Source organism: Anneissia japonica, unplaced genomic scaffold, assembly GCF_011630105.1.
Source record: "Anneissia japonica isolate Jap-2015-1 unplaced genomic scaffold, ASM1163010v1 scaffold287705_len1045735_cov187, whole genome shotgun sequence".
Taxonomy (NCBI): Eukaryota; Metazoa; Echinodermata; class Crinoidea; order Comatulida; family Comatulidae; genus Anneissia; species Anneissia japonica.
The window spans coordinates 70,500-96,115 of record NW_022709509.1 but is presented as its reverse complement, the minus strand read 5'-3'; the positions used below and the strand labels follow the sequence as shown (position 1 = coordinate 96,115).

Here is a 25,616-nt window from a genome sequence, read left to right as displayed (position 1 = left end):
TACCTTGTTGGTGTGCTAAAAATATTACTGTAATTTGCCTATCAAATAACATTACCAATGTGGTCTAAAATCACTATTTTATGTTCTTTGTAGGAACTAGAAAATCAACTAGCCCTTGAGGATGATAACCACCAACATGAGTTGTCAGTTCTGCAAGACGCTCACATACAGAAACAGGCAAGCATTAAACGCCAACACAAGATGGAACTGCAAGACCTCCAAGACAGACTAGATCTGTTACAAGATGATGCGTCATCATCAGGCCATAGCACTCCACATTCAGACAGCTTGTCACCCACTCACTCACCCGTAAGTCCCTCGAGTCCAATGGATGTAGACAGGCTACGTAGCGAGCTTCGTGAATCTCAACATTCCTTACAAAAACTACGGAAAGATAGACAACATTTAGAAGAGTCGAATAAGCGACTCAAAGTCGATCTTGAACAGACAAAACTAGTTGAAAAGGAGAAATCAAGGACATTGCAAGTTCTTAATAGACAACTTGAAGCCATCCAGACTGAAAAACAAGTTTTATTTGATGACAATGAACAATTCCGGAAAGAGAAAAAACAATTAAGGGAGAAATTAAATAAATTGCAAGCAGAAAATGAAAGCATTAAAGGAGATAAAAGAAAATATGAACAATTAATAGAAAGTAAAGGACAAGAGTTTCAGCTAGCCAACAGTAAGATTCAAAGCCTTCAAGAAAAGGTCACAGGTCAGGAAAATTATTTAATTATTAATTTTTTATTATGTAAGCATTAGTCATAGCATATGGTTTTTACATACTACTCTATGGTTGCTTCTTAAGTTGATAACCCAAATTGGAGAAATATGTTTTTTATTAAGTAAATAGGTAGACCTACTTTATACAAAATTAAAATAAAATACATAATAAAAATAGTAATATTGTATATTAATTTTTTTAAAATATAACGATTTCACACTTGACATAACATTCAAAGCTTTCATTTTTACTAAATGCCAATGAAGTAGGAAATGATGGATTTCATACATACTACTGTAGCAACAGTCAGGCATACACTGTACCAACAGTCGTTGGCTGATGTGATTGCAAGAAGAATGCAACATCAGGAGGCGTGTGCAACGGATCGTTTTCAGTAACTATACTCTGGATGCCGTCTTGCCATCAAAGGCTAACAGAAAGTGGCGCCATGACTGATATAGTGTGGGCCTGGGTTTAATATAAGACCTGTGCAGACTATCAAATTTGTATTTGACAAAAATAAGTTGTATACCCATATATAGACATGAAGTGCCTATATATGGTCATGATGTCTTCATGGCCATATTTAGGCATATCACATGTTTTTGTCAATCAAATTTGTTAGTTTGTCAAAAATTGTTTATATTAAATCTTTGAATGTTTGTTCTTCGTAGAGCAAGAAGACGAGCTGAACGAGTTACGTCGAGATAACGATCAGGTGCGAGATGACTTGTACACAACTAAACAAAGACTTTTGGCAGCTTTGGAAGCCAGCCATGTACAGTTGCATATTTGCTTGCTTTTCTATAGCGAGCAGCATGGACTCTGCAGAGTAGAAATAGCATCAACCTTTAACCTCATTTAACCTTTAACCCTTTTCAATGCATTTTCTTCTTTGACTTTTTTAACCTGGTACTATCAAAATTAACTGGAATCCATATTCTAATCGTATACCTTCAGTTTTAATATTTACATATATTTTCTAAATTTTATATTCCAAATTATACAAAAAATTGTTTTTGTATGTTTATAATTTTATTTTTTGCTGATATAATATGCAATGCAAATGCCAGCATGTATCATATTTATGGGAAGTTTGTTAATGAAAATTTGGACCTACAGAATATTTTTTTTGTGTGTCTATAAGAACTTGCATGTACTAAAGTTTGCATAAAATATGGAAAATAAAGCAAATTATTTTTTTTTAATAATTACCAGTCAAACCAAAACTATGTATATTATTTTTTGGTATCATAATATTCTAATAAAAATAAAGAAAGATGTATTTACCAGCATAAATTTTGTTATGTAGGATCAATGTTTTGTCCTACCTGATGTGTTATCTTACTAAATGCCCAGAAAATTCCTCATTATATACAAAAAGATCTTGCAAGTGATTTGGGTGGGAATCACATTGCAAGTTTTTTTTTTTTTTGTAAGGTGAGACATTTTTTATACCTTGTTTAGGAGAACCCACTGACCGCCAATAATGATGATTTCAAATAAATATTAAATTTTATTTTTGACCACAAAATGAAAGGATTTTTCTGAAAAAATTAAAAGTTTTTCTTCTTTTTAATATGCCAGCTGCTGTCTTGAAATCTCCAAAAGCAAGATATGTATATTTCTTCCTAATTATATAAATTTAAAGCATTTAACTGTTTACTTTACACCAATAATATTTCATTTTTATTTTCTCCGTCTGGATGTTTTTTGCAAAAATATTTGAAAATAAGAAAACAAAATTTTATTTTTATTTTTTTCCGTCACCTCTGACAATCTGTGAAAAAAAAGTTTGTGAAACAAGGTTTTGAGAAAACTCTTGCCTAAGTACTGTGCATTCAGTGTGATAGCATGTCAGGTAGGGTGAAACATCATTCCTATTAAATCTCCTGATAAAAACACTCTGAATTAGTTCTGTATAAAATAGTATTTCAAATAGATATACTATTTTGTTTCTATATATAGATATTTATTTGTTATTTGTTTATTTATCTTCTTAAACATCATTCCTATTAAATCTCCTGATGAAAACACTCTGAATTAGTTCTGTATAAAATAGTATTTCAAATAGATATACTATTATTTCTATATATAAATATTATTTGTTATTAGTTTATTCATCTTCTTAATCTACTTTTGCCAAATTAACATTTTTTCCCCCATCTGATTATTCTGCACTATAAATACATTATACTGATTCTGATTGGCTTAGAACAAATGTGACATCATCAGATCATGTGCTCTACAAACTTATCATTGATTGGTTAATACTAGTTCTCCTCTGCAGTGTAGAAGATGCTGCCTGTTGTGTAATAATATTCTTGAATGACCTTTAAAGTGCATTTCCATTTCAATCAGAGTGCAGTGAAGTATTCTATATCGCCTGCAGAATGTGCATTTTCAATAATCTTTAATGATATTTCTTCATTAACTCAATTAATATCAGTTATCATTCATGTTGCATGTGTCAAAAAAAATACAGCACATTAATATTAATTAGCATGATGTAATCAATTAATCTAATTAGAATGTTTATTTGATTTATTTATTTATTTGATTTCTATCCAATTGGAAATTCATACAGATTTATTTCATGATGTTTATTTAAGCACATGGGCTAAAGATTATCAATAGCGAATACATCACAGGATGCTGCACATAAACTAAGTCTCATTAAGAGGCATAGGAAGTGGACTTGTTTTAGTCAAGAGAAAAATTCATTGTGTAATGACAGGATTTGAACCCAGAACCTTGGTATTGGAAGGGAAGCTGTTCACTCAATGATATGGTTTATGAACTAAGTCTCTCTATGATGATTAGGGGGTGGATTTTTTTTCTTGTTGAAGCTACCTGTAGGACCCTTGGATTAGGAAGTGAGTTTCTTTACCAATTGGGAATCCAGAGGGTAGCAAAACAGTGTGCTATTCCTCCCCTGTAGCAGAATAAAATCTTAAAGATCAGTAAACATTATTTTTAGGTGGAGGTATTATTTCTCTTAGGCCATTAAGAAAGCTTCAGTCTGTTTTAATATTACTTTATTTATATAGCTAATCGGTGGTTGTAATCTTATTTTTAGGTTAGCACCAGTACTATGCGACAGGAACTAAGGCATGCTAGGAACAAATTCAGCAGCACTGCGATTATTCGTCGTACCAAACTACTTCGAGAAAAGCAAGATATTGTCAATAAAATGATCGATATCGGAGAGCAGGTAAGAACGATAAAACTTGAGTATATTGCAAACCCATTGTAAAAAATAGCAGCGCTCTCAATATCTAAATTCACTTTACATTGACATTGATGAACAATTTGTAATGTCCTCCTCACTTCCTTCAGTCATGCATAACTATTCTGCATACAGGAAAGCAAGTTCATTTAACATCAAACTTTTCACATTTCATTACATATCCACTAATATAGACCTTTAAGAGGAGATCTCTACATAAATGGGATGCGGTGAAATGTGTTTATAAGAGAAGGTCACTGAAAGATTCGAACCACCAACTTCACGTTTAGAGTCTGAATGGCTTCCAGTGTGCCAACTACTCTGACGATTAGGAAAGTGAAACTTTCTGCTTTTGATTTAGTAACAGTCAATGATCAGCCTCAATAACATGTTGGTGTTTGTTAGAAAAATGAAGGCAATTTCTGTCTCAACTGCAACATTTACTAACCAGATCAACAGACAAGCCATACTTCCTAATTAGAAGATTTAAACTTCCTTATCAAAGAAACTTATCAGTAAGTTTAATGAATGTTGTTGAACTTTTTTTTTGCTTTTCGATAGGTATCAGAGAGTAAGAGTTCTGTTGCTAGTCTCCAAGCAACTAATCAGTTGATGAAGTCAGAGACCTCGGAAATGATTGAGGAACTCGGGGACACTGAGATCCAAGATCTTACCTCCGAACTTGTTGACACATTGGAAGCTGAGAACCAGATTCTACGTGAACACGTAGTCAAACTTGAAAACGAGGTTTCCGACCTTCAACAATCCTGCTCGTCTCTAGTAGGAGATAAAGAAGAATGTGAGAAAGTCATAGTCCAACTTAATCGTAATTTTCACGACTTCCAACGAGACGACACTCGCAGTTCTCAGGTTGGCTTTGATAGTGAAACAGAAAGTGTCACTCGGCCATCTGTTGAGACACATGCTGTGAAGCATATACAGTACAAACGTCCAAAATCACCGTCAGAGTCAAGCACTGCAACTGAGGTTTCCAATATGACTGGTGCTGAAAACACAGATGTTAGTAGTGATGGAGAACGTCGATTGGTGGAAGGGTCCGACTCCATCAGCTTCGATGGAGAGTATGACGATTCTATTATGTTTTCTTCCATGAAACAGAGGTATAGTTCTGGTCAAAATTTGTTTTGAATTTTGTCAAAAAAGTTAGTACTACTACAACAACTACAACTACTAGTACTACTTCTGCTACTAATAACCCTCATAATTTAAATTATATACACAAGCATTATGCTAAATATGATAATAACTTGAATGTCGTAATCAAATACAAAGTTCCAGTGATATGGTTTACTCTGAGAGTATTGAAATATTTACATACTTTTTAATCACCTCACCAACATCATCTTGTTTCTTTCACCCAGGTTTCCAGAAGCTGCTCAAGTAATCCAACAACAAATTGAACAGCTTGAGATGTTCCAAGCTGATTGGACGATGGAGAAACAGGCGTTGGAGGATGTTGTAGTTAGCATGAGGGCGCAATTGAAGGAGAAGGACATGCAGTTAAAGCAGAATATCACAGCTCAGAAGGTAAAATATTTATTTTTTCATTATTTTTTACTCATTTTGTGTAGTGGCCAATATTTTTCAGTTTCAATTTATTAAATATTTGTCATCAAGAAAAAAAAAAAAAAATTATAATGAAAACCTACAGTAGTGTAAAAAAAAACAAAAAACCATTAGATGAGGTGGATGAAAATCCAAAATTATTTTTGTAAAAATTTACTTCAATTTCTTATTAACATATTTTTGTGAAAGAGGTCAGGGATTCAAAAACCTTTCTGTGCTAGTCGCTTGTGTCTTTTAAGCATGGCACTTCATCCTGTCTCTGTCCACCCAGGAGTATAAGTGGGTACCTACTGCAGAAAGTTATGTGGCATTGCACTGATTTATTTCATGTAGCAAGTTATGCAATACTTCCCCAGGGAGCTGAATATGTCTTCCATTGGCATCCAACGGTGGCTACTAAAATTTACTAAAAAGGTGTCTGACATTTTCGACAGCAGGGTCCAAACCAAGGGGCCATCGACCAAGGTCCCGGAATAAAAGTCCCGGGTAGGGTTATCTACAGCATTACTAAACGATACTATTATATCAATTAATCATGATATTAAATAACCATTACAATATCAATGCATAGGTAATTAAAAATGCGCATACCAGGATTTAAATAGAAACTAACTTTGGAGGAACACAACCATCGTTGGCCGCCTATACACTATTCAACTGTATTCTTATCTAAAAATGATCCATTATAATTGATTAACGATAATTGATTAGTGATAATATTCAAATGTAAACAAGTCCAATAATACACTTTACAGCATTCACACACAGCTGTACCATTGCGGCATGCATACCTATCATCCACTATGCCATCACAAACAACATTCTCAGTTGCAAACTTGAAAAATTTTACCTAATACTGATGCTCGAATCAATTATAAATAAATCGTAATATCAAACATCATTAAAGATATCGCAATGTGTGTTACTATTAGCAAAATACAATGATCAATATAACAATTCATTAACATACCTGTAAATTAAGTTTACTTTACGTTGCCAAACCGTACAGTAACGATGGCAGTGTTCAACCGCCTAGCAGCCATGTGAAGTTCACTATATATACCAAGACAAGCAATATCATTACGCGCATACAGTATTAAGTAAGATACAGACAGCTTAATTAAGTACCTGGATGCAATACTTCACGATGCAATTACTACGCGCCAAGAAAGAGGTCAACACATTTACTTGCTCTTCCACATTGACAAAATTTGTCTGTTCATAAAATATAGACTGTAGCGTAATTCAGCAAATCCAGCTTTAATTTTCAAAATAATAATTTGGTTTATTGATTGTAGACTGTTGATGAATTTTTCACTTTATCTGAAGGGTTTACTTCAAGTCGAACATGAAAAGCAAGATCAACTCCAAGAAAATGTCAATCACCTTCAAGTACAGCTCTCTCAACTAGGAGCAAGATATGATAGTATACTATCAGAGAAAGAGATGTTGGAAAAACATAAGGTAAACCTACATTGTCTTTGCAACAAATACAAACATCCATGTTCATTTGAAGATATTTTAAATTATCAAATAAGTTCTGTCAGTCAGAGTGAAATCCTTCAGTTTTTTGCTGATACAATTTTTTTACTCTTAATTATTAACTTAATTTCCAGCATATTAACAAATTATGAAGTATCTAGTTAATTTATTATTTATACATCTGTTCAAATGAAAATCACTCAAGTAGCTCAATACAAAAGGTACATCTTTAAATGTATGAAATGTGTTATCAGAAAGCATAACATTTAATCTATGTTTTTATATCTTGACATTTGAGTGACGACAACCAAAAATTACATATACAGTAAATCATGTTATTGAATGGATTTGATTTGTTTTATACCAACCAATTCTAGTAGAAAACATTTGTACATGGCTTGTGCAAGAAATATAACATTAATAATGTGTAAATATCAAAACTGCTCTATGAATAATCATATTATTAGGGTAGTATTGCATGATACTACATATAAAATGCATGGTTTCTTTTATTATAATTTTTGTTGCTGTTTATTTCTTTTTTATTCTTTGAAAACAGTATAATTTGTTGTAAATGCAAACCAAGTAACTATAATTATTTTACAGAACATTATCCAGCAGGAGACTGAAGAACTGTCACAGAGTTTTAGCGATCAAAGTCAACAAGTTCATACGTTAAAAGAAGAGAATAAGAGGATGGCAGCTCAGATTGAACATCATCAGGGCAATCTTCGAAGTCTTGAAAAAGAAGTTGAGAAATATAAAGAGGACAATGAGAACAATTCACATCGCCTGCTTGAAATCAATCAAGAGAAAACTGATTTGATGAAGGCCATAGAGGAGCTAGACCAGCAACATCAGAATGAAATCTCACAAGTTGTTGAATCCAGAGATGTCCTTGCAAAAGATGTCAAAAACCTCACCTCTGAAATTGAAACCTTGAAACAAAATTTTGAAGATGATCATGAAAAAACAGACACTAAAGAAATTCAGCTAGAAAAAAGTATTGAGGATTTAAAGAAAAGCTTGAGTGAGGAAAAACTTCAAAGACAATGTTTAGAAGAAGAGTGTGAAGAAAAAGATGGGGAGTTAACAGCCCTCCGGAGTGAGCTTCAGGAACAGAAGGTTTCAAATATTGAGGCTGATAGTTCCAGGGTTAATATGCAAGATCAGACCAGAGATTTACAAGTAAAAATAACAGAATTGGAAGAAGAAATTAGTGAGATGAAGAAAAATGAGGAAGAAATTTCGACCTTAAAGAATGAAATTTCAAGATTGCAAAAAGACTTGAGTGGAAAAGTAGAAACAGTTTCTAAACAACAAAAGGATATTGATCTTCTTAATAACAAAGTTGAGGCGTTTAATGCAAAGTCTGTAGAGATTGCTGAGGAGAATTACAGACTTGGTATAGCAAAAAGTGAAGATAATGTACAGCACCTCTCTACATCAGTTGATGATCTTCAGAAAGTTGTGGCAGATCTCCAGATGGACCTCGAAGTTGCACAAACCGAATGTGAAACGCTACAAAATGATCTTTCAAATAAGTCAAAAGAATATGAAGTTACAATGGATGAGATGTCTAAGATTAAAAGTATGGCTGCAAGTTCGATAGAACTCGAAAGGGAAAATTTAAGTCAGTCAGTAAATCATAATGAAAATAAAATTGAGGAGTTGCGAAATCAGTTGGAAGAAATGGCGCAAGATCTTCAAGAGACAAATGACATGCTAACCTCAACTCTTGATAACAATAAAAAATTATCCGAAGTCCTTAAGGAAAAAGAAAATGATATTAAGAAATTGGCACAGGAGAACTCATTCCTTCAAAATGCTGTGGAACAACAGAAAGTGAAGCTGACAGATGCTGTTAGTTTAAAGGAACAGAAGCAACAGTTAGAAGAGATGGTAGAGAAGCATGAAGAAGAAATGATGATGTTGAACACAGAGCTTCATGAAGTTCAGAGAAAATTACAAGCAACTCCTGAACGAGAAATTAGAGAAACACAGACATTGGGAATCATCACAGAATTAGAATCAGAACTTGAGAAATTAAGACTTCAGCTTAAACACAAGGATTCTGAATTAATGCAATTCAAGAATGAAGTGGAAGATCAGAATTCAAAACACCAAGAGAGCTTAAATGATTCTAGACAGATGGCAGATGATCTGAAGGAACTTCTAAGGGAGAAAGAGAGAGAGATTATCGAGATGAATGAAGCACTTCAATCACGAGATCATAGTTTAGATTCCCTTCAGGATGATGAAAGTTTTAATAAGTCAGTAGTATTGGAAAAAGAAGCAGAAATATGTAGCTTACAAGAACAACTTAGAAACCTTACTCAGGAAATTGATATATTTAAAGAAAATATACTTAAAAAAGAAGTAGAAAGAAGTGACTTGCTAAAAAAGTTAGATGAATCAAATCAAGATCTATTTAATAAGGATCAGTTGTTAAATCAAACTAAAGATGAATTTGAAAATCAGATTGTCGAGATGGACACAATTTTGACGCAATCAACTGAAAAATTGGAGAATGTTTCAAAGGAATTATTAATTAAGGATGCGAGTCTTTCTGATGTTAAATTTCACATGGACAAACTTGTAAAGGAGAAAGATGATGAAATTCTCAAGTTAATAGAAGAAACTGAGCTTCTTAAAAGGGAAGTACAGGATAAACAAAAGGATATACTTGAATTACAAACAACAGCACATCTCCAAGTTATTTCAAATGGGACAAAAGACCAATCTGGACTTAGTGACAATGAAAAGCAGTTTGAAAAGATAATCAAGGAACGTGAAAGAGAGATTTCAAATTTGAAAGAGAAAGTGATAGTACTTACTGGTTTACTTGAAGAGAAATCTACCTCTGTGATGGGTAACAATGTACTTGTTGATCTTCATAAGGCACAAATGCAAGTCAAGACATTTGAAGCTGAAAGAAACCAGATGATGACAGTCTTGAATGAAAAGACAAGGGAATGTAGCAACTTGAAAAATGAAGTGCACAGACTTCTTAGAGCTGTTGCTTCAGATAAGAATGCTTTAGATAAAGCCCTCGAAGACAATCAAAACATGGTGGAGAAAATGAAAGGTCCAAATAATGACATGAGAAAAGAAGCTTTGCAAAATTTATCTAGGCTTGTCCAGGACAAAGATTTAGAAATTGAAGCCCTGAAGCAGAAAAATGAATCTCTTCTGCTGGTTCTGCAGAGGGAAACACCTGACAAAACAACAGATGTATCAAACCTGTTAGTCGAAAACAGTAACTTGCAGAAATCAAATACAGTATTAATAGAGGAGCGTGATCAACTGGTTGTGAGCATTCACCAGAAGCATCAAGAAAGTCTGGCATATTATGAAGAGGTTCAAAGGCTTGCAGGAATTGTTACAACTGAAACCCAAAATCATAACTTGATGAAGGTGCAAGTAGAACAATTAACTAAAGACTCCCAACAAAAAGATTTAGAATTATCAACTATAAAAACAGAACTTGATGAAAAGAATAATTCCGTCTTACAATTGCAGGAAGATCTAGAAAATTATAAAGGGTCACTTTCAAAATTAGACAAAGATTTTAATGCTTTGAATGATAGCTTTTTGGAAATGGAAAATGTAAAGAAAGAACTTGAAACAAAACTTAGTGCCTCAGTCATTGCATCAGAAAATGAAGATAAGATGTCAGTTGTGATTAAGGAAAAAGAAGGTGAGATTATTGAACTGAAGAAACTTGTTGATGAATTTAACAAGAGTTTGGCTCAAGGAAATGCATCAGTTATTGAAGAGAATGTTCTTCCTCCTACTTCTGTAATTTTGACTGCTAGTGTACCTGGAGATTTAACTGATGGAAGGCATCATGCTGGTTCTGTTAAAACAGAAAAAGCTAATGCAGGAGAGGATACAGAGTCATTACTATTTGAAATTCAAAATCTGAAACAGAAACTAAAACAGACTGCAAAGACAGATGAAATCATCAATAATTTAAAAGACCGATTAAGTGAGGAGAAAATTCAGATAAGGGAGATTGATAATCAATTAAAAGAAAAGATACATGAACTTCAGAAAAAGAACTCTGACATAGCAATGTTAAAGGAACAAATTGACATACAAAACCAAGCTCTAATGGATGGAGAGGTTGCCACTCAGCATAAATCACAAGAGGCTCTTCAACTCCGCAATCAGTTACAATCCAGAGAAATTGAGTTGCAGACCTTTAGGAAACAGAAAGAAACCTTACAATTTGAGCTAGAAGGCTTCCGTTTAGAAGTTGAGGGTCACAAAAAGGAGAATTTAAATCTTCAGCATGCAATTCACAACAAGGACGCTGAGTGCCGTCAAATTCAAGATCTTTGTAATCGGATGTCAGCAGAGATTCAGGAGAAGAATTTTGAAATTACAGCTTTGAAGGAAAAGTCTGCAACTCTGAAGAAACTAGTGGAAGAGGATAGTAGTAGTCAAGGACAGATGCAGGACCTCCTCAGAGAAACGGAAGCAATGCAGATGCAGGCAGCTCTATTCCAACAGGAGAGAGATCAGGTTATGTTGGCATTGCAAAATACACAAGCTGAGCTGGCTTCAGTTAAGCAACAGGTATGATAAGGCAAAAAGATGTATATATATAAATTTACATAGAATACAATTAGAATTTGACTAATAATATATGAAAAAGATTCCACTTACAATATATGCCATATATATCACATATTTTGCACATAGCATTATTTATATGCATATACAGTATTTTGTGAATAGTCTAATTAGGCATGGAATATTTTTGTTTGAAATTACTAATGCTTTAATTTAATTTTGTTTATCGTAATATTTTACGTCTCATAAATATCATTTGAAATAATGTCAATTAGCGGATTTATTTTCAACAAGCAATTATATTAAATTGATTTTTTTTGGTGTGATTGAAATATATGCCAATTTTTTTTTTTTGCTGTAGTTTCAATCAAGTGATGATAAGAATCAACGTTTGGAGCGTGAGTTAAGTAGGCTACGCAGTCACCTGCTAGAAATGGAAGAATCGTACACGAAAGATGCCCTACAGGCTGAGGAAAGAGAGAAGGAGCTTAGGAACCGGATTGTTGCTGCAGAGGAAAAAGCAATATCTAGCTCTACTGATGTGCAAAAAGCAAGGTAAGTCAAAGATTAGATTTTAATTAGATTGATTTATCTTGAAGGTATATGGTCTGTAAGCTAATCAACCAGTAAATTTGCTAGCAGGGGAGACTTACGTATTTCTAGTTCTATTCCATCAAGCTGTTCTTGTGAAATAGAGGTTAAGTTTCTTATTTAATGTACCAACAAGGAATATTGAATTCCTTAAATATATATCAAATAATTGCAAAGCAATATATGTTTAATCTTTGCAACTTTTATTCATTTTAGTTTTGAAGCCACTGCTCACATTGAGAGTTTACTTGACCAGCTACATGCTGTGACAGCTCAGAAGGATGAGGCTCATATCCAGTTGGCTGCTGCTCATGAGCAAATTCAACAGTACTCTGACTCCATGACGAACCTGCAGATGGTCTTGGAGCAATTCCAACAAGGTAAATTATCCTCAATACTTACTATATATACTCACGTATAAGGCAACCCATGTATAAGACTACCCCCAAGGAAGATTTTTTGACGATTTTTGTATGTCGGAAGTATAAGTAGAAGTGGTTGGTATTTTGTAGAAGTGGTTGGCGCATCGGTTGTGGCTTGGACTCCCAACCTTGAGGTCGGGGGTTCGAAACTCTCGCTGTGCAAGTCGCTTGTGTCCTTGGGCAAGGCACTTTATCTACGGTTGCCTCTCTCCACCCAGGAGTACAAGTGGGTACCTGGTAGGTTCCAACTCTGCGCTGATTACTAGCTGCAATATTATGGAGATATAATTTAATTTAATAATTTCGTTTAGTGTTCAATGTGATCCATATGTGTTTGATCCAATGACCGGGGTAATAATGTGAAGCGCTTAGAGGCTTTGTTAAGGCATTAAGCGCTATATAAGAACGACATATTATTTATTAAGTATATGAAGAAATTTATACTTTATACTTTTTGCTGCTTTTTGTAGACTTGATACTGCATCTAGCTGGCTAAAGCTGCGTTCACACCCGATCCGAATCAAAATTCGTAGAGCATTTTCGATGCATGTCTAGTACGCGCTTCTTATTCTTTGCCACTGATTTGATCTTTTTGTTTGTTTCTTTGTTAGCCGTATGAACCAAATTCGGATTTGGTGGGAATCTACTTTAAGAACGGAGCCAAATGTAGGGTTAATCTTCAAAATATTACCATTTTATGCCGGGGTATTAAATATTAATAAAAATCATATTTCCCAGTATTTGAAATTGCTTTCATTCATACTAACATTTAGTAGGTTCATTGCGGTAGTAAATTTGCGTGTTACGGACGATCCCCTCATAAGACGAACATGATTTGAAAAATATGATATTTTTATGTTGCGAATATAAGACGACCCCATGTTTTACGATCGTAATTTGCTATGCTATTTTAAGCTTCGTCTTATACACGAGTATATACAGTACTGAAAAACAAAGATCGTATAATACCGCTTTCTGCGGTTTTATGTGTAACAAAATAGAAGTGTCAATTTGTGCATAAAATAATGGTAATTGAGAGAGGGCAGCATAGTAGTTACCACAGTTTGCATGAACATCATAAATGTCAAAGTTCTCAAAAAGTATGTCAAAAGCAATTGCGACAGGGTGCCCTACACTAAGTTGTTTACAGGATTTACATGCAGAAATTGCAGAGACCACTATCTTGTTGTATGATCTTTGATGAATAACCATACACATGTGCAAACAACCACCTCTGCTCCCTGGGTAGTATTCATTGCTGAACGAAAGCCTCAGAATAGAGAGGCCATGTCAGTCTGCCTCTTGACTTGTTCCTGTACACCAATTCACTGTTTCTCAATAGGGAGGTTTCGATTGCACGACAAAGGTAGGATGTAGAAAGTCATCTGTGCATGGGATAATGTTAAGTTCTCATTGCGTGGATTCTAGGATGCAATTTGATTGAATTTACCTTGTACAGAGGGTGGGCACGCATGACTGAATCTATTTTAGCACCCTAAGCTCCCTAATTCATGACTATCTCATCCCTCATATTTTGTGCTGCCTTCTGACCTGCTGACTTCTCATGTCCACCTCCATTTTACTTTTTTCCTGAATTTTCTGAAATCTTCAAAACAATTTATTTGTCCTTCTGTCTCTGCATGTAATACTTAACATGCTAATTCCTATATTTCTGTATATAAAGATGTTTTGCAAAGTCTTTAATTGTTTTTTTTAATGTTTTTTCCTCCATCAGAGAAAGATGTGGCAATGCAGACTGAGATTGAACAGCATGCGAGACGAGCAAAAGAAAAAGAGAAAGCCGCACAACTACTCTTGAAGCAGAATGATGAATTAAAGGTGAGTGAAGGAAATTGAAAGGGGAAAGAAAAAGCTACTTTTTAAGTATTTTCTGATAGGTGACTTTAATGTTAACTCAAATCCTATTATCTTTCATGTATCTTGATATCTGCCCATTTGAGAAATTTCTGTAATGATTTTATTATTATTATCATTGTTTCCTTTTTCAGAATAAACTAGAAGAGACAAAAGAAGCGCTGAGTGGTGCGATGCGGTTGAATGAACAACTTGACAAGAAAGAAGACCTGATCAAGAAATTAAAGGAAGAAGGTAAATAAAGTTAGGTTGATTTTTTTGTATTGCGTTTAGGTATATGTGAATAGATTTAGGTTAATAGATAAATGATAGAAAAATAAAATAAGAAATAGAGAAGTAGCAGTAAATTGTATAACTTTCATGCTGCATTAATTCTTTCTGATCTTACTGGTTGAATCTGCAATTATTTATATTTTATATTTCCCCCACCCCCAAGTTACATCTGGTTGGTTTAAATATCTGTATATTATAGGCCCCCCCCCCCTCCCAAGTTCCATCAATCTTGTCTGGTGTAGTTGGTTAAATCTGCAAATACTTTAATTATGTCAATTCATTCAAGTCACACTTTATTCCTCTGATCTGATTACCCGTATATCCAAATAATTTGTATTTGTATTTGCAAATTTTCTATTCATTTTAGTTCATGCAAAAGAAGATGAGGCTGAGCAGTACCACCAGAAGCTGATAGAGTTCAACACAATGAATGGATCCAAAGTAGACAAGTAAGCCACTAAGCATGCTCAGAACCTTACACAATAACCAGAAAACTATGAGTTGCTACCAAAATTGAGTCGCCAAATAAATTTGTAAATCATGAGACACCCTTTAGGATTATTTTTTTTAAATTTAATGTTATATTTTGGTAAAGATATCAATTTTAAAATGTTACTTCTGTTCATCAGTGTCCCAGGAAATGTGTTGTGGCAAACTGTTTTGACGTTTGTTTGCCGGTTAAAAAGCTTGAGAACTGCCATAATGCACTCTCGATGAAGTTGTAATCAATATAATGAGTGTCTCCATTTGCAAGGTAATTGTAAGCTGGAAAATTTAAAAAAAATAGTAAAAAAAGAAAACACCTTGTAATCAATCAAATTTTATGCTGATTTGAAAGTCTCAATTTTGAAAGTTTATATAAAGAATACGTAAGTGGTATTACAGTAGTATTGTGTCTTTTGATTTTTTTTTTATTTTGTCTTTTCTATTGAAACAAATATTGTATAATTTAATTTATGGTAATTGGTTTTCATAGGTGTCTGAAGTTTGCTGTAAAAATATTCAACTGAGCTGAGTAAATTTACTCCCTGTTCAAGATATGTGGAAGATGTGGCTCTTTTAGTATTAAGTATCTATGTGTATGTTAATGAAGTCGCTTTTCTTTTTGCAGACCTTTGATTCGCAATCTGTTTGTTGGTTATTTTACCACTCCTGATGCTAAAAAATCACAAGTACTCAAACTCATTGGCAGTGTTCTGGAATTCTCAGAATCTGAGTTACAAAAGGTATTTCAGGTTATTAATTAATTTTGTATTTAATTGTTATTTTTATGTTAATTATATTTTATGTGTATTACTTGCTTGCTGTTAATATAATTTAAAGGTTTTATGTGTTATGTGTTTGGCATAGCAGTAGGATATAGTTTTTTCCTAACTTAACCTTTAGGTTCAAATTTTTAATTTGATCAATTGTTTGTGTATTTGAACAAGGACTTATCCAAGGAATGTGAGTGTTGATCTAGGTGTAAATGCCAACGCATTGACTCCTACTAGCCTTAACATTATGAAATAGTCGGTCGGGGTCGTTCCACTGCGGCACATACAGTGGTAGCCACTAGTGAGGGGAGTCAGGGAGGGCATTCACCCCCGTCGGACAGGCCTGGATCTCCCTGTCATCCAGTCCTAATATTTTGGTATAAAGGACACAGTTGGGACTATAATAAGTCAGAAAAACTCTCTCCCTTTGAACTGTACCAAGGATTTTTTTACCAGAACCCTGACCGAGGCTCTAGGCGGCCCTTAGTTTGGATTTGCTGTCAGCAAATTTTAACAAATACATTCCAATGCTTATATAGTAGGAGAGTTTTTTCGAGACACTTATTTGAGGGTAGTGCTTATTCGAAATTATTGGAGTGTTATAATGGTGCCATTATTGTATTCTCATCATTATTAATAATTATCGTAATTAATTATTATTTACTGTTATAATGGATTTTAATGTTTTTCAAATGATAATGTACTGAATATTTCAGGTCGGAGCAGAAGGTCATCAGAGAGGCTGGCTGTCTGGTTTTTGGTCTAAACCAAGTGCTAGCAAATCGCCACCAATGTCACCTACAACAGCTGCTGCCAACAAGGTAAGTCTTGAAGCCTTCAGATGGCTATCACAATCAGAAAGTTCATATATAGCTTGTTGCCTGTGTGACTCAAATTTTCTGGCTGGCACGTTGCCAAGGTTCATTAGATGTCAGTTTAGTTAACCCTCTTGATCCCGGATTCTATTTTTGCAGTGTAAACTCTTAATTCCCAGATTATTTTTGCAGTCTAACAAGTTTTTATGCGTTTTTTAGTGTACGCCTTTGATTAATTTTTGAGAACTTTCTGTATTTTTTACAAAAAAAATGTTTCTAAAAACAAATGTTCTTGTATAATAAACATCATGTGCGGCCGGCCATTCTGATTTAATTTTAAATTTTTAAGTTTTCAAATCAAGATCTCAAAAAAACTGTTTACAAAGCACGACGTCAGTTTTTTGAAAATTCCGAAATAATCAAGCTTGACGCATGCGTACACTAAATTTTGAAAGTTTTGGAACCAAAATATACACTGAACAGCGATTTGAAAACAGCCTCATTTTTCGTTAGTAAATTTCAACTGCGGTCGAAGTTGGGTAACCTCAACTTCAAATCCATTTCTACGGGATTCGAAGTTGGGATCAAGAAAGTTAAGTTGAGTCGAGTCACGACATAAGCTTAGCTTCAGAACAAACACATTTTGCATGTTAATGACTTGAAATGTTTGTGGAGTAGTTTATGTAAAAAAAATAATGACATCATTCCTTCCCAGTCTTTCATGGAACAATTTGTAACATTCCTGGAGACTGAGTCGACTCCGGTAAAGAAGCCACGCCTACCCGTAGAGGACATGATACGAGACGAACCTCGCACACCTGCATTCAATCCGTTCTCAGCACCGATTCCGAAGGAGTCCCCCTTTATCAAGTACACTCCTCCCAAATCCTCCGGCGATAAACCACCTGGTTTTTTGCAACCGACAATAGCACCTGTACCGATGTTTTCCGCAATTGCCGTAACCCCGAAAAGCTCATTGGAAAAGAGAAGTGCGCCACCACAGAAGGGTAATATCCTCAAAGAGGTGCTTAATAATTAGTCTATAAGTAAATATTGGTTAATTAAATTGAAAATGAAAATATGAAATAAAATTAATAATTAACCAATTAAAGTATCATGATTAGGCCAAAAAAAAAAAAAAATGTTTGTTTGCCCTCCTCCCTCCACCCGCCCTTAACTCACTAAAAAAATAGGGGCGGAAAAACAGAAAATTTATCTTTATTTTTGGCCAGATGCCCTACAAATTTGTCTGATGTAAGATATTGCCATTCTAAGCCTCTGTGGGTTATTTTTATTCCATCTGATGAGTATCATAAAAAAAAAAAAATTAAATAAAAAAATTAACTTTTTCCACCCGCACCTATTTATCATTTTTAAAAAAAGGAGGGCAAACAAACGATTTTTTTTTTTGGCCTTATCAATCAGATTGGTAATCAATCAGCATGTTTATATATTGCATTAAAATTGGGCTGGAGGTGGAATTACTCAAATATTTATTACTTTTTTTATATTTGTTCAGAAGTGAAAAATCTACTACTGGAATGTACATTCTTTCATAATTCTTGACAAAACTTAAAAAAATGTTATTGTGTGTACAGTATTGTGTAATTAACCATAATCATTATTTACAACATAATTGTTGAAATAATTGCATAATACCCAGGATGGTTCTCTTTACTGCTGTAATGAAACCACTTCATTTAAAAGTGGTAGACAGAGCAAGTCGAAGACTATATGGATATTCTACATGTACTTTTATTAAAATTGATTTAAAACCACCAAAATTATAATTTATAATAAGCTTATTTGAGGTTTCTGAATTAGGGTTCATTGGTGAGTTTATATTTAAATTGTATTAAAATTTGTATGTATATTTTAGTTCGGTTTTTAATCATGTTTAACATTATGTTTCATGTGATAGTATAACTTTGAGGACAGTATTTAATTTGCAAGTAAAAAAGTAATGTGTAAAATTGATGCCACCATATTAATAATAAGTAAAAGTATAATACTTTTACTTGTTATTCTACATTTTGGAATTAGTATTAATTACCAGTAATAATTAAATTAATTTCAATAAAATTATTAATGGTTGAGTTATGCACTAATGTTAATTATCACATAGCACAGGAAATGATTTTTACTGCGCAAGTGCAATAAATCTGATTGGTTGAATGTGTTAGTATATTTTATGCAAATTTCATTGATGATAATTATGATTATTTCTATTTTGAAACTTTGTTGTGCCTAACTGTGTCAACATACCACAAAGGGTTTTTTTTTTTAATGTTTACATTCTAAAGTTAAAACTTTGAATGTTTCTCTTTGGGTCCAATTTGTTTTCTACAATAATTAGGAATTATATTTATTTAGGATATTTGTTGCATTATATTATAATTGTAGGGTGTACAGAAAAAGAATTAAAATGTTCTATTTTATGCCATGGTTATTAAATACAGATTTTTTTACGATAAAGTTGGTGTAATTGTTTATGTTTCTTTGCTAGTTCAAAGTAAATAACTTCATACATGAAACATAATGTAATCTACATCACAGGTGGGCATCACAAATGAATGGGGCTCGACAGTGATCTTTTGCGGCCCCTGAAAATGAATTAAAAACTATTTGTGCGGCCCGCCAACCATCTTTGACTACAACAGATCATCTGTAAAAATTAACATTAAAACTGAGCATCAAGAGGTATATTAAAAGCAGTGCATAAGGTTTTTGGAAGTGGAAGTGCTGGAAACATAAAAGTTTGGGCGTGGCCCTCTGTTGAATCAAAAATTCACTTTGGCCCTCCGACCAATTTTTATACCCACCCCTGGCCTACATTATGCAGCAGGTAACTTGACATTTTGTTTTGACATCGCAACGCAAAGTTTTTCAGTGTTCAGTCTGGGCTCTCGCTAACCGATCGCCTGGCGAAAAATTTGTTGGAAAAAATCAATGCTTTAGGCATTTTGGCGAGGGCCTAAAATACAGAAGTTTTAAATACTTGCTAAAATACCTCGTTTTTTCATTTGATCTCCATCTTTCGCCAACTCCATGTGAGTATTTTTTATTTCTTTTGATGTATGAATAGTCTAGTTGCAAACGTCATTTCGTGCCTCGCAAGTTATTTTTTATTTGTACAGTAATTGTTATTTTAACGTGGTAGATGCACGGCAGTGGCTGTATAACGTAGACTAATATGAAGGTATTATATTGCCGACAACCGGCATGCAGTAGTGTAGCCATATTTGCAAGCTTATATGCAGTATAAGTATAAGAGTGTTTGACCAATCAAAACATTACCCCTAGTAGGTGACATAGCTAATACGATTCTGACATGTTTGTTTATGCAGAATCAATTTGGAAACAACTTCATAATGCTGATGCTCTACCTAAATCATTTATTAAACGTGAAGAGATTAAGAACTAAATTCGTGTCATGACATGTAACTTTCTTGATTTTGATAACCGCAACTTAAATTGTGATGCCAAACGTATTAATACTTTAAAAATCATACGCTATAAATATGTATTCTTAGACCTGATAAAGGAAATGTGTTGCGATAATGAAGAAATCCTACGAATTAACGTTCAATACAATATCAGTACAGTATCATAACTAACATTAACAACCGCTTAAAAAAGATTACTATATAACAAGTAACGACTCCAATAATATATACTAAACGTTCACTATATAGGATTATAATCCTAGGAACAACATTAACAACTAGGTTTAGGATATAATATTATGAGTAACTCCTGATATATTGATATGACCGATATAACCTTACAACCAATGTTACCAACGGGTTACAAAAGATAATTAATATTCACTTAAGATTCATCATATAACATATCAAAATAAAATAAAATAATAATAATAATAATATAAAAGCAATAATAAGATAAACAGCAATGCACTTTCTCACGTCCAAGAAAATGCTTATATTGTACTGTAGTAGGTACTAACATGTGCCTGCGTTTAAGACCTATTTCAAAATAGGCATTCATCAGAAGTTCATGATTATAAAATTATTAACCTTTGTTGGTGAAAGCAGGGAAGTGAAATCTCACATCAAAAATGTATTTTCTTGTTTAGAAATTGCGTTCAACGTGGTAAATATCTCCATTCTGTTTTTATCGCGTAAAATAACGCAAATTTTCCCTGGACCCTGCCCGTCGTCCCCCTGGCCTCAGCCTAGTTGCTCGCTGCGCTCACAAGGCTTGACCCTCCCCTCAAATATTAATATGGCTTCGCCCCTAGGGGGGGGGTTGAGGTTATGCTCGATATGATTATAACACCTTGTTCTTATATTCGAGCACTGTTATTATTATTATTGTTATTATTATTATTATTCATTTGTTCATACTATCCTGCAGCAAACATAATTTGGATGTTAATATTGAGCCCAGATAAGAACCCAGATTTGCAATCTGTAATTGAGCTGGAAGTTAATAGCCCATTGTGCTTTAATAATATCAAAATTATGCAATTCGTATTTTATTGATTGGAATAAAATTGTTCAAGATTGCTTTTATTTTCCCCTAGGCCTACATTTAACTTTCTACCTGCATAGTAAATTCCAGTATCATGTATAGGCCTACACAAAGCCTACCTATAAAACACTCACCACATGATTTGGTAAATCATTTATAAAAATTATAATAGTAAGGGGGCCCGGAATGTAACTTAGCTTCTAAACCATGCATAGGCCTACATAACAATATTATGATCAAGTGTGACTAATCCAACAACTTTTCTTTTATCAATAGCATCCAACCAATTATTTGAAACTTTATTGAGGTCCAAGTCCCGAAACTGGAGATTGACACACACCTCAGGCCTAGTATGGTTGGGGCGGAGGTAAGCCCAGAAATGGCTCTTTGAGACTGTAAAGTAGTGTTCTTTACTATTTCCCGACGGTAGGTCCAGGGTTTTCTTCCACGAGACCCCACGCTGTTGGCACCGACACTTGTGTTTCTCAATTTTCCAAATATAGAAATTATTTTAAAGAGTACGGTATGTCCAGGGCATTGTTCTTACCGCTTCTACTCAAGAGTGGACCCAGGCAAGCACCCGGGTTTAGAACTGAACTCAGAAGTTAGTATCGCCTATTCTGCCTTGATAATGACTCAATTCGTATTATATTTTGTGCGAATAATACAGCGTTTTGTGAAATTAATGGTAGAAAATATCCTTTCCGTGGTGTGTGTGTGTGCTGGTTTCCTGTGTGCTGCCATAGTAGACAGGAGGAAAGAAACAGACTGCGAATACTTGAATACTGTAATTTTTCTTTACAAAAAAAAACCAAACAAACAAACAAAAACGCGATGTTGCGTCAAAAGGACAACTTGGCATACAAACTTTATAAATTAGTGAATTGGTCCGGCTGCCACCAAATCAATCGGGGTGCTTCCTGTGTCTTGACAATTCTTACCACATTTCGAGTACCAGTATGTTGTGTGTGAAGTCTGGGAACTCCGTCGCATGACGGTCGTAGGCCCTACGATGAATCCAACTCCGCTCCCTGGTGGGAGCGCTAGACGACGCGACGCCGCCGTCTGCTGATTAGGCCTACTTTTGGTCATGGAAGTCTAAACGGAACGTCATTATAAACGGTCTGTGTGTACGAGCATCGTGAGGTTGCGTTCTCCATAAAATCGCATCCATTCACAACCGCCGGGCAGTGTGTGCTAGGCTTTAGCTCTAAAAACTTCCAAAATATTGCAGAGTTGAGAATGGGATGAATTAGGAAAGAAGCTGACAAGATTTGGTTTTTAAAATCATATGAAAACAGGTCAAAAAACTTTCAAATGGCCTATTTATTTCTTCAATTAGGCGTATTCTATCCCAATGTACGTGTGAATAAAAAAAAAATATATATAGTAACACTTATTATATAACACATTTTTTCATCATCAGATATCATAACAATACTTCTTGACCAAGGGCAAAATCGAGTGGTATTTACACTAAACAATTAAAAACCAAATCTATTTAACTTGTTAATAAAAAATCCATGCATTAAAAACACACAAAGAAAAGCATAAAATATACCTAGACAAATCACGAACAAAAAAGGAATAATTGAAAAAAAAAATACTATAAAATATGACCGAATTACTGATTAAATGACTTACTAATAACAATAAAGAAGACACAGAAAGTTGCGTGTTAAATTTCGATTTGTGCGTTCGATGTGTTAGGCTGTATATATTTATTTTAATTTAGCTGTAATTCCTCTCATTCGGGAATAGATTTCATCCCAGTCAATGTACATCCCCTGTAGGTGACGTGGGGTTTGACATCCTGGAGGAACTGTGAACGCTGAACGACCGTGCAGTACCCGAGTGTTATTAAGACAAGCCGCTTCACCTGTATGAAATGAGATAAGTTTTATAAAACAACAAATAATTGAGGATGCTCCTATTTTGTTTTCCTGACTGATAACCTATTTTATTTCATTTATTTGTCTCAAAATACAAACTAAATCAACTGTCAAGCGGATTACATACTCAGAATGCTCTGTTGTCCTGAAAAATATCGTTTGCGCAAGAGTATTGTATAGTTCAATTACCACTGGCATAACTCACCTTGTTGTAATGCAAAAGAAATTAAATTTTCTTTTTTTGTTAAGGCCGAGTTGAATATTTTGATGGCTCTGTAGATTGTCTTTATTTTATCAGGACCTACACTCATCCAAGCGCCACGGGTAGTGTTATTGAAAGCAATTTTTTGAATCTCACCCTCCTGATTTAATCTGCAAACAGTGAAATTGCAAAATAATAAATAACTAAAACGAACTCGATAAAAACAAACATTGGGCGAGACTTTTTGTACACCTTGTTTCACGAATTTATTTTTTATAATGTCTGAGGAGGGCGGAAAAAATAAAAATAATTTTTTTTTCATTTAGCAAATATTTTTGCCAAAAGCATTCAGACGGAGAAGAAAATACAAATGAAATTTTATTGGTGAATGTAAACAGTGTAGTAATGGTATGGTTAAATGCTTTAAATTTATATAATTAGGAAGAAATATATACATATCTTATTTTTGGAGATTTCAAGGCAGCGGCGGGCGTAATAAAAAAATTTTAAAAAAATAAATTAAAAAAAAATTTTCACAAATCCGGTATATTCGGTGGCGGCGGGTGCGCTAATAGGCCAAAATAAAACTTTATTTTTATTTGAAATCATCATTATTTTCGGGCGGCGGGTTCGCTAAAAAAAGGTATAATAAAGTCTCGCCTTGTCAGTAGCTAGCGTCTAGTAAAATGCTTGTCGGCAATTAAGGCCAAGAACCGAAAGCAATATATAACTCGACATATTATTGTTTAAATGAACAATTGAAAAGGTGTTTGAAAATATGCTATCTTATTAGCCGTTCCCGACTGTGTCTTGAAGCTCGGTTTCCATACAAATCGCAACACGCTATCGCCGATTTCTTTGGTGACGCTGATTGGTCAGTTGCATCAGGGAGCGTTCGGGGACAGTCAGTGTTATTTTCTCTATGGTCAGTGCAAAGATACTGTACTCGGTGCAGTGAGTGAAAACGCTGTAGTGACTGTGTAGCGATAATATGGAAACATTCCTACTGTTCAATGTCACATCCTAATAGCACTTGCAGTACCCGCTGCTATTAGGGGATCGCAAGCTCGGTGGTGTAGTGGTTAAGACATCAGGCTAGATGCCTGGAGATCGTGGGTTCGATTCCCACCCGAATCACTTGCGTTTTTTTTTCGGTAGTATTTGGGGACGTACAGACGTATAATAACACCTAATGTTAATCAATTAATCAAATCAATTAATCAATCTACAGGAGCGGGGAGGGGCACAACAGTTTCAGAATAGGTAAGTGAGTAGCACATGACATTGATTTGCATTGAATTTTTTAAAATTTAGTGGCAAAACGGGGAGGGGGAACGTTCCTCCCGTCCCCCTACTAGATCTGCCCCTATCTATTCATTCATTATGAACATATAAAATAGTATACCTTATTATTGGTTTCCAATCACACAAAACATAATCTGCTTTCGATGACTTGTGTAATCCATGGTTAACGAATGAGAGTGCTACAGTACTGAGAGTGTCAAATGTTTCTGGATCTTCTTTCTGTAAGTCATAGGCCACTTTAAATCCGTCTGCAAACTCGCTTATTCCACCATATTCACTCTTTTGGATGCAGTGTAAAATCTGGATCTAAATTGATGACAAATAACAACCTGACGAATATTCAATGTGTTTAATTTGTATTAGCTTCCAGTAAATATTAAACGGTGTTGGAATGAAGAGTGTCCATTCTATGTGATGTTATGTAAAGAAAATTGGCCATGTATTTTGTACCGTGCCTTTTTCAAGTGAATACAAGCGTTAATTCCGAAATAAACGAATTAAAGTGAACTAATGTAATGTAATGTATCGCTTTCACATGTGGGTATATGCAGATACCCAGCTGCACGATTAACAATAGCTTCTGCCTTATCCTAGTGCATCGGGTCTACTACCGGGACTGCAAAGAAAATGACACTGTGCTTGAGTAATTACTCGAAAGAGAAAGAACACTTACTCCAGGTTCTTGCTGATAATATGTTAGGTCGGTATGTAGGTGCAGCCGATATCCTGTGAATGCTAGATTTGTTGGTTCTGGATTTGACTTGACAACAAAATCATTACTGAAATTAGAACCAAATGATTTCAGAAGTTTATAGGCACGATGTCGGCAGGCAGCGCCTATAGAATGTATTATATTATGCATTTGATTTTTATAAATGCTAGACA

The 25,616-nt window shown here is 34.3% G+C and overlaps 2 protein-coding genes across 4 annotated transcripts in view; one reads left to right on the top strand and one right to left on the bottom strand.

Annotated features, from left to right (window-relative positions):
- LOC117106706 (thyroid receptor-interacting protein 11-like) overlaps positions 1 to 19,313 on the top strand; it is a 24,706-nt gene extending 5,393 nt beyond the window's left edge. The window contains exons 4-18 of one of the 2 annotated variants that reach the window (XM_033248117.1): positions 94 to 718; positions 1,402 to 1,445; positions 3,807 to 3,941; positions 4,518 to 5,077; positions 5,339 to 5,504; positions 6,873 to 7,007; positions 7,632 to 11,609; positions 11,968 to 12,161; positions 12,414 to 12,577; positions 14,355 to 14,458; positions 14,629 to 14,728; positions 15,135 to 15,216; positions 15,879 to 15,993; positions 16,740 to 16,844; positions 17,554 to 19,313. In XM_033248117.1, coding sequence (XP_033104008.1) covers positions 94 to 718; positions 1,402 to 1,445; positions 3,807 to 3,941; positions 4,518 to 5,077; positions 5,339 to 5,504; positions 6,873 to 7,007; positions 7,632 to 11,609; positions 11,968 to 12,161; positions 12,414 to 12,577; positions 14,355 to 14,458; positions 14,629 to 14,728; positions 15,135 to 15,216; positions 15,879 to 15,993; positions 16,740 to 16,844; positions 17,554 to 17,877 — 6,831 coding nt within the window. In that variant the 3' untranslated portion in view covers positions 17,878 to 19,313. Of the gene's footprint in view, positions 1 to 93; positions 719 to 1,401; positions 1,506 to 3,806; positions 3,942 to 4,517; positions 5,078 to 5,338; positions 5,505 to 6,872; positions 7,008 to 7,631; positions 11,610 to 11,967; positions 12,162 to 12,413; positions 12,578 to 14,354; positions 14,459 to 14,628; positions 14,729 to 15,134; positions 15,217 to 15,878; positions 15,994 to 16,739; positions 16,845 to 17,553 lie in introns of both variants that reach the window. The other variant, XM_033248116.1, reaches the window with a different exon arrangement.
- Positions 19,113 to 25,616, bottom strand: LOC117106707 (gamma-butyrobetaine dioxygenase-like). Of its 2 annotated transcripts, XR_004445123.1 has the most exons (5): positions 25,405 to 25,616; positions 24,832 to 25,037; positions 23,430 to 23,596; positions 22,135 to 23,211; positions 19,113 to 22,032 (listed from the first exon to the last, which is right to left on the bottom strand). XR_004445123.1 is itself a non-coding variant. In XM_033248118.1 (4 exons), exons 1-4 carry the CDS (start codon positions 25,591 to 25,593, stop codon positions 23,054 to 23,056), a joined length of 720 nt encoding a protein of 239 aa, XP_033104009.1. In that variant the 5' UTR covers positions 25,594 to 25,616; the 3' UTR covers positions 19,113 to 23,053. The 2 variants fall into 2 exon arrangements, 1 of the variants encoding a protein (XP_033104009.1); XM_033248118.1 differs by having other exon boundaries at positions 19,113 to 23,211.